This window comes from Dermacentor variabilis, chromosome 7 (assembly GCF_050947875.1).
Source record: "Dermacentor variabilis isolate Ectoservices chromosome 7, ASM5094787v1, whole genome shotgun sequence".
Lineage (NCBI taxonomy): Eukaryota > Metazoa > Arthropoda > Arachnida > Ixodida > Ixodidae > Dermacentor > Dermacentor variabilis.
In genome coordinates this window covers 66,481,542-66,498,299 of record NC_134574.1, presented here as the reverse complement: position 1 = coordinate 66,498,299, position 16,758 = coordinate 66,481,542, and the positions used below count along the sequence as shown (strand labels likewise).

At 48.2% G+C, this 16,758-nt stretch overlaps 2 protein-coding genes across 4 annotated transcripts in view; one reads left to right on the top strand and one right to left on the bottom strand.

Annotated features, from left to right (window-relative positions):
• The window catches only part of Snx6 (sorting nexin 6), a 34,291-nt gene extending 22,646 nt beyond the window's left edge, over positions 1–11,645 (bottom strand). Inside the window, exons 1-4 of one of the 3 annotated variants that reach the window (XM_075698543.1) lie at positions 11,155–11,645; positions 8,380–8,481; positions 5,979–6,089; positions 1,619–1,740 (exon numbers count right to left, since the gene is read on the bottom strand). In XM_075698543.1, coding sequence (XP_075554658.1) covers positions 1,619–1,740; positions 5,979–6,089; positions 8,380–8,481; positions 11,155–11,214 — 395 coding nt within the window. In that variant the 5' untranslated portion in view covers positions 11,215–11,645. The other 2 variants (XM_075698544.1, XM_075698545.1) reach the window with 2 other exon arrangements.
• A 129-nt stretch (positions 11,646–11,774) lies between these two features.
• On the top strand, positions 11,775–14,087 carry LOC142587491 (uncharacterized). The gene has a single exon (XM_075698546.1). The coding sequence runs from the start codon at positions 12,042–12,044 to the stop codon at positions 12,462–12,464; it is 423 nt and encodes a 140-aa protein (XP_075554661.1). The 5' UTR covers positions 11,775–12,041; the 3' UTR covers positions 12,465–14,087.
• Positions 14,088–16,758: the final 2,671 nt, after the last annotated feature.

Below are 16,758 nucleotides of genomic sequence, written 5' to 3'. Positions count from 1 at the left end.
GCAGCAGCAGAGGCCCAGTCCTGGTCTCAGGAAGTCCCGCTGCTCCGGTGGCAGAGATAATCAGCGCCATCTAGCAAGCTGGTGGGAAAGCATATCCGCTTCCCTCCCATCCTCCCTCGCAACTACGCCTCCCCTCACCCTCCCTCGTAATTCCATCTTCGACAGTCTCCACACCAGCACCGCCAGCCCCGCCCCATTGGCCCAGCGCCAGCTTAGCCCGCTCCCTGAAGTTTCGTTTTCCAACGTAATCGGGAAAGCGAGCGTTGGCCGGCATTGGCCAGTTTCGTGGTCCTCACTCGCTGTGCATTTGCGCGCCGCAGTATTTCGCGACTCGCACTGTTCATTAATAGTGCTATGGTGCACAAATACTTCAAAAACAAGTCCTTTTAATTCAAACTTCTTGGAAATGAAACAAATTTTCGGGCCCCTTCAAGTTCGAATTACCGAGATTCGACTGTATCAAGCGCGAGCTCCCCTGGCGGCATGGCGCCCGACACCCCCTGCGAAACGGCGTGGGCACTTCTTTCTCCACGCCCTGCATCGTAGGTTAGCGCACTCAGCGTGATGAACATGCGGTTTGAGCAAGAGCCATCTCGATGTCAGTCAAATTGCACCGCACTGGCCGTGTCCGGTTACGTTGGCTGCGTCAGTGCAGCATGCGCGTTCACGCTGCGTCGGTCTACATACGCACCTTAACCGAGCAGTTTTTTCCGTCTCAGTAGTTTGAATTTTGTATAATTCAAATTTTCGTAGCATCCCCCTCGGAATTCGAATTAATGACCTTTGATTGTAACAGCTTTTCTACGAAGTAGCTTTGTCTTTCTCGAGACGCACAGTGTTATTTTATTACACAGAGGCTAAACATACAGCATTCTATGGGCAGAACACTGTAAGCAACATTTGTTACATGAAGTACTCTGTTACACTGAAGTTTCTTGCATGAGTATTTTAACTGCCATCTGACATTTACCCATGTTTTCATCTTTACAATATGTAACAAACTGATTGTAAATGCAGAAATGCTACAAAAGCTGCACAGATATTGCAGTCATAGAAGTGCATGACTCAATATTTCCTTGTAAGGTGGTTCTGGTCCGGCACCATATACTTGGACGATCATTTTCAGAGATACTTTCGGCACTTCATGCGACTAGAGTTAGATGCACAAGTCAGCGACAGCGCTTTCGGCATAGTGCCATGCACATCGTTATAGCACAGATGCTGACGCGTCTGTGGCACTTAGTCGCGCAAGATTTTGTAAGTATCCCTGAAAATGATTGTCCGAGAATAACGCCACCATTAGGCTCTCAATGCAAGAGTTCATTCTACATTACCATTATAATGCACGAACTTAATGTTGTACCCAATCTAGAAATTTTTAGTTGTGAGGCATATCCTTTGTAGCAAATCCAGGCAGTGTGAAAATTTCTCGCATCCACAGCAATCCCTTCTGTGTATTTACGGGATGGAATGTAAAGCGCTCCTTGAATGGCAGCAAGCACATTACCACGGCTTCATTCCAGAAATCCATTACACAGCCTAGATATCAACCTCCAACGGCATTCATAATTTCCAAGCAGAACTGCAAAGGACGAGGAAGCAGTTGAGGACAACTCACGCCTCGAGCTCCTGCTTCATCTTGGTGAACTCCTCCTTGGTCATGGAACCCTCGCCCTCGCCCAGCTTCTGAAGCTTCTCCCGAGAGGCGTCAAAGTCCGGCCGAGGAGGTGCTGGCGGAATCTGCAGTATGGGAGTCCAGAACAGCTGCACTCACTGGCGCACACTCGCAACACTCAGTTCCAAGAACAAGGATGTCAAGCTTCAAAAGGATCTGCTGTGCCATTGCAATTACTTTTATGACCACAAAGCCAACACATACATAAGCTGCACTGTAATGTAATGCCATTTACGTACGCAATATGGATACGTGCTGTATCGACTCATGCAATGAACGCACTCACGTAATCAATGCACCCCCAACTTTGCTACTGTGCACTTCTGCAATTGAATGGCCGTACTGTAGTTTTTTGGAGGCTACAATCTTTGTCTCTCGCAAACGTGTTTAAAGCAAGCGTACTTAATGCTTAATGCATCCTTTCGGCTGGTGCCAGTGCAAAGGTGCCTCGCAGATTCGAGAGGGAAAAAACGACCAGCTCGTTTACACTAACGTAATAGGAGCACAGAAGTACAGTAATAGGAGTGCACGAGGGAGTCCAGAAAGGGCAACAGGCACTTGATCGGCATAGTGGTCACAGTCAGAGAGTCAAATTCGCATGTTTGTGGCTCGGCGACATGTCGGGAAGTATCCGACACGCATGCATGCTTATGCTTGCCGGTTAATTGGGTTGGTGCTGCTAGCTTTGGAAACTAATGAGTGCAATTCGCAATGTCTACAGATAAGTGCTTCTTCAATGGCACTCGAAGGGATTGTAATGCTATATATGGTGCGAAGCACCAACAAGACAGCGTCGCTTCCTGCATGTACATATTGTGGACAAAACTCAAACGAGTTCAGTGGATCACAAGGCTTTAGTGCCGAGAATGAATAGATTCCACCTTCAGATGGTCAGCAAATGACCTCAGATGATGCCGTTTGCGGTGATAGAGAAAAAAAAGCAGCAGGAAGGTGACAAGTGCAACACCTGCAGGGAAAATCCCGGCCTCCCCCCAGGAGATCGTTTTGAGTGCTACCACACAATGCCGAAGTACCTTTGTGAGCCTCAGAAATGAAGCTTTTCGGAAATCATTCACTTCAATGCGTTTGTCTACCTCCTAGCGCTTTTTCTGCGTGGTGTCCGAAGTGTGCAAAAATGCGACGCCGTGTGCACAATCGTGCATGCCAAAGCAGTGCACCAAACGCAAAAGTGCCGATCAAAATATGGTATGTAAAATGTATTGGATACATCTTGAAACACTTCCAATTTGATGTGTGCTGCAAGTTTGAATATTATTGATGAAGAGCTTTAATAAAATTACAAGGCTTCAGGCTTGCTTAAGGTGTCCGCATGTTATAATGTAGCAGGTTTTGTTTCGTTCGCTTCTTCAGAATGTTGAAACATCAAGCATATTTCTCAAGTGACTGGATTGGTTCTTTCCAAGTACGCTAGACATGAATTAGTTGTTCTCATACTTGATTTTCCTTTAGGGAATCCTTGCATGGAGTTTGCATTCTGTAAACTTCACAAAACCGACTGAAGATTTGAAAATGCTGAAGTCATTCTACAGCTCCACTTTTCATGGTTCTGAAGATACAAGAAATGCACTGCAACTAAATTTTGAATGAACGAAATATTGGCACTCAAAGAGGTAAACGTCTCGAAATTGCACAGTGTCTTACAAGGGTCATTGTAGTGGAGGTGTCTGGACTATATTGGAGTGCCTGTGGTTCTTTAATGCAAGCGTAAATCTAAGCACAAAAGCACTAGGGGAATGTGCCGCCACCGGACTGCAGCCACTGAGTGTGGGAATCGAACCTGCGACCTTGCACTCCAGCAATGAAACACAAAAGCCGCTTAGCCACCGTGGCAAGCCTACGAAGAGGAACTCTGTGAAAACGTCCTCTACTTTTCTATAAAACATCAACTGCACAACAAAGGCTCTCGCACTGTTTCACGCATGGACTGCTTGTGGTGTCATTAACAGCTGGCCGAGGCATGCAGACTGTGCAAGTGATAGATGTCACGGGTGCGATATAAAGCTCATGCGGCTACTGGAGGATAATCGTAAAAGTGGAAACGACAGACCCTTTCCCTATTTTGTCAGTATGCTTCTAAATTTAATTTCTTGGGCTTAAAGTGCTGAAACCACGATCTGATGAGGCATGCCGTATCGGGGAAGTTCAGATCAACTTTACCACCCGAGGTTCTTGTAACACGCACCTAAATCCAAGTACGCGCGCATTTCTGGATTCAACCTGCACTGGAACACAGCCGTCATGACTGGAATCGAACCCATGGCCTTGAGCCTGACGGCGCAACACCATAGCCGCTGAACTACCGTGGTGGGTGCAAGTTCACTTCTCTGCATTGCACGTTTGCCCAACTACTAACGACAGCAGTGGTCGCGGTCCAAATGAAGATGAAGTGCTAATGTGTGCTGGGACCTGTCTCTTACAGATGGTTTCGTCATGAGAGCCACGTCTACGTTTTCCAAGTCTCAACAAAACACTGCTCGTACACGCCGATTGCAAAAAATCACTATGCCACTTATAACTTGACAAACTGCCTCATGGGAAAGCTGGTTTTATAATTATGAAGAGGGTCCACTGGGTTATTGCTGCACAGGGCAAATTGCAGTATAGTGCTGTTGGCCGCAGTTAATGGTTGTACTCTACTGTGCAATGCAGTCAAACTTATAACAATATTCAAGTGCCACGAAAATTCCATTGTTACAACTGATAATTGTTATAGCCGGCCTGCATGCAAAAAAAAAAATTAAATTGGGGACTGGTGTAGCCGTTCCAAGAAAACTATAATGGCGGGGAGGCGAGTTCTCCCCACCACCTTCCTTCGCCTGGCTTCCAATTGTGTTGACTCGTTTAACTCTGCTTCCCGCGCGATCCGATCACGTGTTGTTAACACGCAATCGGCGTGTCGGCGTTCCAGAATGGCGCTGCTATAAGAACTGCAAAGAGAGACCACAGGCGGCCTGTGACATACGAGCTCTGCCGATGCATCACATTGGTGGCCTCAAAAGGCACCTTTTAGAAAATGCGGGAAGGTTGCCATGGCAGCTCCTCAGCTTGAGAAATTCACAGGAAATGCTGGGATGTGAACGCCAAAAGCATCTCACTACGAACTTCCCGCTGGCTAGCATGAGAAAACTGCCAAGTCTGTCAGCCTTACTTGCTTTACGCAAGGCTTGCCGACATCCTTCTCCCAAGGCCTCTAGGTGCTCCACGTTTGAAGCAGAACGTCCCTCGCGAAAACAAGCCCATGAGGGACTGAATCGTCTACAGGACCTCCCACGGGGCAACGTTGAGGCAGCCTGCCCTGCCATGTCAGCGCTACCGTCGGGGTCCTCACCGTCTCTATCCGATGCAAGCATGTTCGGGACGATCGCCTTGTCGGTTAGAAGCATTTAGTTTCCTAATCTATAGCAGTGCGCTTTCTTTTCACCGGCAACGTCGTGCATTGCCGATGATCAGCGAGTGGATCAGCCATCTTTCAGTTCAGCAGCAAGTCAAACGAAGCAGAGAACAATGTGGCCAGAAACAACCAACTGTGGGGGCCCAGCGAGCAATCTGGGAGCAGCGCCAGCAGCGTTGTCAGCGCAGTTGGCGCCGTCCATTCGTATTTCAGATGGTGGTGTGGTGCAGAGCAATGGGCACATTCCATTCGTGTTCAGAGGGGTGGAAGGGTGACTGGGGGGATGCGTACGAGGCTGGCATGCATCTCATGGAGAGAAGCGCGTGGCGGCAGTTTGGATGGCAAGCGATTGTGCAGGGGCTTTCACTTTTCACTTTCACTTTCTTTTCAAGAATTTCGCATTCCATTACCTTTCGGCATGGACACTCAGCAGCCAGACTTCACCGTTATAACCAATAATGCGGCATGGGCACATTGTAGTAAGAGGGTTATTTCCCCATAGAAAACACACAAAAGTGGACAGTAGCAGCTTTTCGCTGTTATAACCTATACAATGTTAAAACCGGCATTGTTACAGGTGGGTTCGACTGCAGTGGTATAATGAAGAGAACGCCACAAGAGTGGCCGCTGCACTTGGAAGCACACATGGCTACAACACAATTTTGAATTGATAAATCATGGTTGTAATGGTGCATTTTAAGGACAGGACACAAAGAATGTACACAAAACAGTCGCCGATCCTTTGTGCATTTTTTCTGCGTCCTGTCCTCAAGACATGCCGTTATAACCATGTTCCATCAAGCCAGCAACCAACTAGCCCATCTAAGTCTGTTAATCACAATTTTGAATGTTTTACTTGCTGGACAATCCAATCTTCCCTACAATACTCACGATGAAGCCTGCGTAACTTTCACATTCCTCCAGGGCATCGTGTAGCCAGATGAACTCCTCATGCTGCCGCAACACCGAGAACTCTGGCTTCTGGAAATCGGGCAGCGTTGTCTGCAACAAAAGTAAGTGCTCGATGCTATATGACAGCACAGAATTCATACTACCGTTGGCCGACATGAAACTAGCTCATTTTCACGAAACATAACAATCAAACCTCTATTTGTGAAGGAGGCTATCGAATTAGTGGATGTAATGAAGCATATGTGCACATACGGCTATATGCTTATAACGAAAATGACTATGGTATCTCTGTGTCAGATGGTAGGATGAGCATGATTTGCATAAACAAGGAAAATAGTGTCCTCGCACAGCCACTGGATAAAATAAGAGATGCGTCCTGCCAAGTCAAACGGGCTGCGATGGGAGCAAACGTGACAGCAGGAGTTGCATTCTTGGCCGCTAGGCTGGGCCAAACGGCGCTGGCTATCTGGAATGGGATGCGTCAGCTTCCACAGGCGACCAAGACAACAGACTGGTTGTGCCGCGGTGGACGACACCACTTACAATGGACACAGCAGGCCGCACTTTTTTTTAACCAGCCATGGTCCGTGTTTGGTACAAGTTATTATGGCGGCATTCTTGCATAAAATTTGAAAGCAAAAAGAAAAAAAAGTGAACTTCTTTCAAAGCTGAGAAAAGAGAAATACAGTAACAACAACAGCGCCTGCCCGATTTTTCAAGTCTATAATTTTTGGAGCAGGATGTTGGGCATGGCAGAGACGAGGGCACGTAGTTGCACTCTGCCTCAGCCCCAACACCTGGGACTTGCTGTGGCACCAAGCATGAAGGCCGTTGTACAAGATAATGCCAGCTGCCTTGATTTTAAAGTTCTTCCCAACACCCGTGGTAGCTGACTTACTGGACCAAGGGGGCTAATGCTCTTGGCCAAACTGGGCAGAGAAGCAAAGTTTGTTAATTATTATAAATTAGTGTGAGTACATTCTTCACCTAACCATTTTTCAATACATTTCTGGCCCTTATTTTGTACATCCCTTTCAATGAGCTCGTAGAGGTCTCGTGCAACAAAATTCTTGATCACGTAAATAGCCTAGCTTCAGATACTGTAAATATAAAGCAGCCTCTGTGCCAAATTTCACACCTCGCATGACGCATCACGAAAAGCTCATAAGATGAAATTTCAGACAAAACGAAGAAACCTTGCCACTACTGCCGATTGGAAGTGACGTACGACTGAATGTGTGGCTCCGCAGTGCAACGTCCGAGATTGGGCGGCGCTCACACCGCAATGAAAAATCTCAAAATTTCAGCAGGTCTGGAAAACCTGCTGGCTGGCACTAGCGTCAGATCGACTCACCATCAGGTGGACACGTGTACTTAGGTGTTATTTAAAGGCTGCTAATAAATTAAGGAATTGCCAGCCCTGCTGTGTGATAATTTGGGCAAGTTGGAACAATTTTAGTAGTTCTAATAATAGAACAGTTCTAATAGCACACTACGCCAAACAAGGAACAAAAGAAACATGACAAAAACAAGGACACAGCGCTGTATCCTCGTTTCCTTCACATTTTTTTTTTTCTATGCCTCATTTGCATAGTGCACTATTCGCCATCATGCCTGTAGCTTTCCCAAAGTGGTTTCAATAGAGTACTACTCATTTATTACCAATATGGCAAAAGTGAAAGCTTGTTGCAGTTGGCCATCAAAAGAAAGAAAAGCCAGGAAAGCTTCTTTAAAAACACTTTCCTGGAAATAATCAAGGACGTAAATAGTGTGAGCTTGAGCCATCTGGAGCTTTCCCAGCTGTAGCTGGTGTCTATATCCACACCCCACCTACGAATTAATCCAAGTAACAAAAGCTGATCGTGAAACCTATGCTGTTGCCCATGGCATGCACCGATCGCAGTAAGCCAGATACACATCATGGCGGCAACTTTTTCGACACCACTTATTACCTGGGAAAGCTGAAGCTTGCCCCATCAGCTTAACTGAAAAGTTTGGGCTGCCTGTCTTGTGGTTTCCCAGCTATTAGCCTTTTGTGGTGGTGTCGCCCTCAGAAAGTGCTTGAAGCCCAACATGCACTACATCCTCTTATACAATGTCACAGCCTCAACAACACATTCAGCCTTTCCACATTTCACTGGCACCAAGATCACACTTGGTCAAACTCGCCGCAACAAAGCGGTGTTGGGCTGATTCATCAATACACTTTTAGCAGCTTGTTTCATTGTTACGTCCTCCCAGCTCTACAGTCATCCTCTAGTAATCTATAAAAAAAGAAAAACAATTTCAGCGGGGTCTTACGGCAAGCACACTGCCTCAGACGCACAAAGGTGACTGCCATTTTCCTGCACCGTCATTTCCAGAGGAAGAGGCACCGTACCTTGGTGTGCACCGTGAACTTGACCTTGTCCCTTTCGCTCAGGGCATCCGAGATGTCCACAAGTAGGGACTGGTCCGCCAAGTCAATCGTGTCTGACCGCATCTGCAACAGAGCAAAGGGATCCAGCGTACAGTACTCGCCATACAAGTTTCATGCAAGTGGGTAGCGTGACCTGCACAGCCGGGAATGCTAAACAGACACTGGGAAAAAGTACTAAATGAGCACCGACTTGACATTTCTTACTTTTTTTTTTGCTATATAGGTCCGAACACTATAATCCCCTGAAAAATTGTGGAAAACATCACAGAAGTGTAATTAATTCACTATAATACTTATAACCTTTTAAGTGTTTACTGTCTTGCGTATTTTGACTATCTGCTAATTACTGTCAATCGTTCTTTTCTATAGTTCCCCATTATGTAATAGCTGTTTGTTCACTTTTGCCACAACAGCTTATTACTATGCACAATGCCACCTTTAGAATTTTTTTCTTTGTTGTACACGCTTTGTCCCCAATTATCTGAAAGATGGCTGCCATTTTGTTAGCTACTGCATTAATTTCACAACGCATTCTTTTTATTATTGCACATACCAGCTTCTTGTGCTGTGGATTTTGACAGCTTCTGCTCGAGAATAGTTAACCGTTTGTTTCAAAGAAAACATGACATTATGCTACGAAGTAATGAATAAACCTGGCACTTTTCAGTAAGTTCTTGAATATGGACCAAGCACATCAAAACATCTAAATCAATGACAACGCTGGCATTGGCACTACAGTTACGGCTACAAATTCAAAACAATTACAGTCTGCCTTCTTTTGCTAAAACAAATCTCTGCTAAATGTGCAAATTAAGTTTTTAAAGAACCTGCAAGCCTAAATTTATCTACTGCTACTGTTTAGGAACGCCATCATGGGTGCATTCCAGCTGAATTCAGGAATAAGTTTTTTGCACGCTACCTCTGAAACGCATGCATCGTGAGAACTGATAGCATCTGTTGATCGTTCGTCAACTGCCTCAAAGACTCATTACTGGTATCACAGGAGCATGCCTTCCCACAATTTGTGGAGCTTAAGAGGTGGCTGCCAGATGTTCTATAACTGCCATCCTCGTTAATTAGCAGCTGCCGTCAAATGTTGTCGACTGGCATTTTAACAAATACCAACACTGATGCTTTGAGAAGCGCGCAGGTTTATTATACAAAGACGAATCATAAGATGCAGCGCGAGGGAAATTGAATGAATTCACTGGCAATAAGCGTCACACAAGCTGCTTTTGTCAAAAGAGCGTAATGTTGAACGAAAAACAATTGTCCTGAATCAATGGAATTAACCATCCTGCATTCTTACTCAGTTCACGAAGGAAGAAGTGCACTATGCATCAGTGGACTTCGCAAACGTAGATTCTTCACTTCATTTTCTGCCTCTGATTTCAATGTTAGTGCCACTGTCATAAGTGCAAACCACACTACAGAGACTGCTTTCTCCACCATTATCGTGAGCAAGAAGTGGGCTGCACTCAAAACCAGTAGTACAAGCACGAAATGATAAATCGAAGGTTCGCTAAACATGTGTCAGCATTCTACTATAGCTTACGAACTCGTTTAAACACCATGCATTGTCGCACTGCGTTTGTTACTGATAGCTCTAAGCTTGTTTTAAGAAGGAAAAAAAAATATTGGCGTTAGCGCTTCCAAAGCAGCACATCGTCTATGAGAAACGCCATAGTAGTGGGCGGCTCCCGATGAATTTGAAGCTCTTGAAAGCAAGCCCAAAAGCAGGGCACACGAACGCCGCGACCGGCAGTCGAACCTGCGAACTCGTGCTCAGCAGCACAGCTCAATACACCGCGGCAGACATCTCGACAAGATCAATCTACACGCGAGGTGGTCTTCACTGGGGGCAACGGGCGAAGCGCGATCGAGTTGGACAGCGAACAAGTTGTACCTGCTTCGCAACGCCCCAACACGCAAGCGAAACCACCCTCAACTGCGGACGTTCAACCGAAAAACGCGGCAAGGAGAACGGCCGAGACAACGGCACTATGGACCCGGCTAAGCAAAACATACCATGGCGCACAGTGAGGCTAGCCCAGGCGGCTTTGCATTTCACAAGTGTGGTCGGGAAGCGGCAACACAAATGGGACAGCTGGTATGCGGAGCAGCAAGAGGCGGTGACGGATTTGCACTAAATTTTGCTCGAGAGGTCAACGCTCAACGCACACACATACGCTGTCTGGGAACGCCTCTGCAGCTGACAATGTAGTCGTAGCACGGCGACACGCCTCCGGCGCAAGAATGTACGGGCGCAAAGCGCAGCTTCGGAAAAACACGCCAGGAAGCTGGCTGCGCATATCAACACACGCGTGCCGGCCGGCATTTTCGACGACGCAATGGCTTGAGCGATGTGCAGCGCTACTAACACAACCAGCGCGGGATGCTTACGACAAGAAAAAGCGTTAACTGCGACACGAATTTGAGCGCGGAGAACGAAGCAAGCCGAACGGGGCGACAGGTTTGCGAAAGTCAGGTTGACAAACTTTCTAATGCGCAGTAGAAGCAATAATCCAGTCCACCGGGAAAACGCAGGGTCCTCAGCGATGAATACGTCGCAAATTGGACGGAACGGTCAGCAGAAAAGTGGTCACGAACTTACGCGGCCGCATGTTTCGGAGAGCCAGTATTGAAACACGTCCCAGGCCGGTAGGCCTAACATGCTCGTCGCGTTTTCCCCGACGATTGCCTAAAAACTGAGAATGCAGCTGGGGGCGGGCTTACCTTGAGCGAGCTGTCCGCGGAGTTTGCTGTTTCATCGGTGCCGTCCTGAAGAGTCATCATCACGGCGCGGTGACGAAGCAGACAGCACGATCTGGCGCGACGAGTTGCGACCGCCGCCGGCCTCGCTTTTCGGCCGCTGTGTTCGAAAACGCCCACTAACACCCCCCGCCGGTGGTGTCACATGGCCCACTAGCCGGGAGCACGCCGTCCGACAGCTGATAATAGTCAAACCAATGAGTCAAACGGTACGTAAAGAGCTGCTGGAGCTACGCGACTTGCGAACAGTGTCTTTGAATGCGCTTGAGAAAACGATCACACGAGGACCACCCGAAATCGGCTGACGCTGGTTCGTCTAACAATTGAAGAAAAAAAACCAAGAAAAGCCACTTTATTCGCACGTGCCATCAAACTCATTAAACATACTCCAAGTTCCGGACTAGCGTACGTGAGTTCAGTGTTTGCGAAATGAACTCTTTGCCCCAAACGCGCAGAAACTGAATTTGCGCTTAGCTCTACGCAATTGCTCTAGGCGACCGCTGGTGAAAATGTCGACTCGATCCGAAAGACGGTCCGTTTCAATCCAAGCCGAGTGCGAGCCAAATAGGAGTGCGTGTGCTTCACAAAAGGCATTGGCTTCACAATGTGTGCTGCCCACGACCGTGGTGTGCGCGAATTCGTAGAAAGTAGCGGCATGTAGTGGTCTGTGTCCTTAGTGTTTTTGGCCTAGTGATTTGTTATTGTATCCCGCATTTCTTGCTGCAGAATACTGTGGACCACCAGCGCATTCGCAGCGTTATAAAGTCTGCGAAAGCACTGCTGGATAACGATTCCATTGCCCTTCCGTGTGCGTCTTTCGGCGACGTAGTAGCCCTTCGACACCGCCAGCCATGGGCAAGAAGCGTTCCAGGCCAGAGCCAGAAAAAAAGGACGAAGAATCCGACCGGCCCAGTACCTCGAAGGAGCCGTCGACGAGCTCCAAGCAACAGTCCGTCCAGCAGCAGTCGCAGCAGCAGTCGCAGTCCGCGGCGTCTGCCTCGACCAAAAGCAAGCCGCGCGTTTGGAAGAGCCTGAAGCAGGTAGTGACGGCGGAGCGCCTGCAACCGGGAGCGTACGCAGCGCTCGAGGCAGCGCCGTCGTTGCGCCCCTGGCGCAAGTACTCGGACATGACCGGCCTGGTGGCACCGTACACGGACCCGAAGACCAAGCTGCGCTACGCAAACCGTCACGAATACGCGCGGCTGCGCCTGCTCACTGCCGATCAGGTCAACGGTTATTTGGTGCTCAGAAGGGCTGCTCTGCCAGTCACGTAGGATGACATCACTGTCCACGCACTCTTGCCGATTTCCCGTGGCTTGTCGTCGAACCTGTGTTCACCGTTCGCCCGTAGGAAACGCTTAATTTAATCGAATGACCTGGCATGAAATCCGCCTGAGTACGGGTTCACGGTGCGTCAGCTTGTGGGAAGCTGTCGTTTTGTTACAAAGGCGTGCTTCAACCGGCCGTGAGCTGTCTGGTGGCGTGCCCTGCCTTCCGGTGGTCGATATAAAGCGCTTCACATTTTGCAGTATAATAACTGTGCATCGGCTTGCCTCGGCCTTACTCGCAATGTGTAGTTGGCGCCCGTGATCACGACATAAGTAAACAGAGGATGTAATGCACATGTAGTGCAGAAGAACAAGACCCACGCAGAAAATGCATAGCAAGCCTAACGCTAAGCTATCCTCTGCCCCTTGTACTGCACTCATGCATTCCATGTAAGGATGCCATTCAGCCTTCCTGTCAATATTAGGAAGACTCGGGGCTTATTCAGGTGACAGATCCGCACTCGCATCACCGTGTTATGCTCTACATGTCGACTTTTGAAGTACAGTAACTTGGAGGCTATTTATTCACTTACAAGCCCACTGCAATGCATTTTGGACAGTTATTTCCAGTGGCCAATAAGATGTGAGATCAGCTCCTTTCTTTCGTTGCTGAACACATTCTTTTGTGTTCCTTGCTTTGGGAACTATGAGACGGTTCCATGCCTCACTCACTTGGCGGGATGCTTGTAAGCAGTCAGCTCTGCAAATAAACTTGCCTTCAGGTTGTGTTGAAAGATGTGAGAGAGAAGTGTGCCAACATTATGTACTGTAGTGTATGATCAGCAGGCCCTTTCCGAAATGTATCCGCTGTGGTAGCTAAGCTGCGCTACACAGTTGCACTGCTTAGCTCCAGGTCATGGGTTCGATCCTGGTGACATTTTGATACGGCTGAAATGCATGAATGCTTGTGTACTTAGTTATAAGTTCACGTCAAAGAACCTCAGGTGGTCAGAAATGAATCTGGAATCACCCACAATGGCATGCCTCGCAATTAGATTGTGGTTGAAGCACGTAAAATCCGAAAAATTAACCCATTAAGTACTGGCAAAAACCCAGAAGTGCATTGAGAAAATGTCTTCTTTTATTGTGCATATGGATAGCATATTATTTGCAGATTTAAAGTATATTATGACTTGAGGGTAGCAGTAGGTTCCTTGCACGCAACTTCTTTAGATGAGTCACAAGATGTGTCAGTAGCACAGAAAACACCTCCTTTGCTGTCTATGCTTTCATGGTGAAGCAGTTCATCTTGACACAATCAAACGAAAGCTGTGCTTTCATGATGGGCGCGTAAACATGTGACTGCCAGCAACAATTTTTATATCTCTACTGGATAAACGTAAATGAACAGAGTCTGCAGGACCCCCAACGGGCCAGAGGGAACTCGCCAAAACGTCAAGTGGATTGGAGCAGCCAAGCCGGTGATGATTGAAAGAAAAATTGTAGCCGAGTAAGACTTGTCCACGGCACCTAAAGGGTTAATTAAAAAAAATTCCAAATGTATCGTTCTGTTTACTGCACCTTACTGTTCACACAAAGGACAAAATCAATTAAACAAAAACACATGTGCATGGTGTGTCCGTTTCAATTCAAGTATGTCAAATACGGAGCAAGGCACATGTGTTAGGTGCAGATTTAATGGCATGAAATAGTGGTTCTATTAGAAGTGCATTGCTTTTCAACAACTCAGTGTGGCATCATATGTGCACTAATTTTCTCAAATTGGGTTGAATAGCACACTTAGGTGACTCATTTAAGATTAATACATTCTGACAAGAAATAAGGATTGTTTTAACTTCAATTTTGATCATCTCAAAATTACAGGTACCACTTTTCTTCAACTTTGAATTCAACATCGGTTGATAAATGTGCTTTCTGACATAGCAAACGAGTTTGAAAAAGCAAACTGCCTAAAATATGCTGATTAATATATAATGACATTGCTTGTGCTTTTAGTCAATAAGTTTTTAATACACTGATTTCACACTATCATGCTGCTTTGACATTTATTATCATTGCATCATTATGGCTGTGGCCAATATAGATGCATGCCACGTGACTGTGTTATTGCAGTTTTATATGCGGAGCCAAGAAATGTGCATAGATGGAGGGACGCAGGCTTCTGACGTAGCTGCAACAAAGTGCGGGGTGCCACAAACATTCTAATTACACTATGTGTCTAGGTGCTGACCTCAGTAAAAGCACCGTTTCTCGGGTAAGAAACTATTTTTTGTTGCTATAGGTGCCTTCGCACAAACTGCAGCGCTATAAATTGTAGACAATTGGTTGGTCTTTCGCAGTACGGACATTGATGCAAAGAGCGTCAACGACAGAAATCCACTGGCCCGGGCCGCCAAGCGCATCGGCAGCACCACCGCAGTAATCGTGGCCCTTCGACGGGCATCGCGTGCCCAATTTCGTACGGTATGGGCCGGTGCAGGTGCAGCGCACGCTGTATACCGCAGGCAGGCATCTGCTACGTCTGCGGTCGGCTCGGAAATCGCGCGGACGTTTGCCCTAACCCTGGAGGCGATGCGTTCGCGCAACTTCCGAGAGACAGCCGATCCGTCGGCAGGCAGTCCCGGGGCCTTTCGGGTTCACTCCCAGAGAACGACACACGCACTACACCTGAGATAGCATTTCTAAAGCGCGACGATGAAAGAAACGATGCGCAAACTCACGGCCGCCATCGCTGAACTGAAAAATGACAGTAGCGCGCGCGCGCCGCTGCACCGCTGCCGCCATTGATGCCAATACAGTCACCCCGTCGATGCCGCAACCCGTAGGCGCCGGTAACGACGATGGCAAGAGCGCACCTAAAAAACGCGTGGTCGCCCGCGATCAGTCTTATCTGAATCAGGAATTAGAGATATTGAGAGCACGCTCTCGGCGATTAGGGAGAGCATCCGCTTCCTCGGCGAGAGCAAGGCCCTCGTGTTGTCCACCCTCGCGGCCCACGGTAATCGGCTGGGCCAAGTGGAACACTATCGAACACGTCGTCACTTCCGCCATCGACAGGGGTAAGCCAGTCTCGCAACGCGCACCCACGCCCAAACGACCCCTCACGCGGCCCCCTTCCACCCGCCGGGTGCCCAGGCCGACCCCCACAGCCAGGCCAAATTACCCGTTTCCCACTTGTCAGTGGATCTGCAGGAGCTTCGCCTTGAATAAAGCCTCCCTGCAGCAATATCTCCGCAGCCACGAAGCCGAGCCCCACGTCATCCTATTACAAGAAACCGTAATACCCATTGCCACGTTCTCCGGATACCAGTGGTTACCCGGACCCTCGATCGGTAGGACGCAATACCGCCACGCTGGTATCTAACAAGTTCTCCTGCCTAGCGCGTGACCTCAACAGGCCCGAAATTGAATGCGTCATGGTAGAGATTCTCCCTGGCAACGTGTCTCGACGAAGCATGTACGTCCTCAACGTGTACAGTATACCCCGCAACTGCAGACAACGGTTCAAACGCCTGTTGCAGAAAGCCATTCGCTTCGCCGGCTCCAACCCACTGGCAGGCGACTTTAACGCCGCGCATCGCATTTGGGGCTACGCGTACGACACCCCCAAGGGTAACGAGCTCTGGCAGAATGCGAGCGACATGAACCTTAACCTCATTACAGACAAGGCTTTTCCCACCCGCACCGGAACGTCCACGCAAAGAGACACCATCCCGGATCTCTGCTTCGTCAAGAACATCGCTCACGTCCGCTGGTCCAACCTTTTGGCCGATGTCGGTAGCAACCACTTTCTACTGGCCGTACACTTCCCAACCGTTGGCGCAGGAAGACCAAGTCCTACACGTGGGTCGATTGGGACTTCTTCAGTAAGACTCACGCAGAAAGACTGCCTCCCGACGACGCCCCGAACTTCGAGACGTGGACTGCTCAGCTCAAAGCCGACGACGCTAAGGCCACTAAAACCATCAGTGCAGACTTGCCCACCGAGAAGATGGACAGTCGCCTCGCCCACCTGCTTGAGGCCAAACAGTCCCTACTGGCCCGCTGAAAAAGGCCGGCGTCTCAATCGCAGGCTCCGCAAACGCATATCCGAGTTAAACAATTAAGTGTATAGCGGATCACTGCCACACCCTTTCCAAACAGCAGTGGGACGTGATCTGTAACTCGATCGACGGGCAGGTCCGTAACGGTAAGACGTGGAACCTCCTTAAGCACCTGCGCGACGACACCAGAACCTGTACTAACCAGCGCCATTCGCTCGCGAAGATGCTCTATCAAG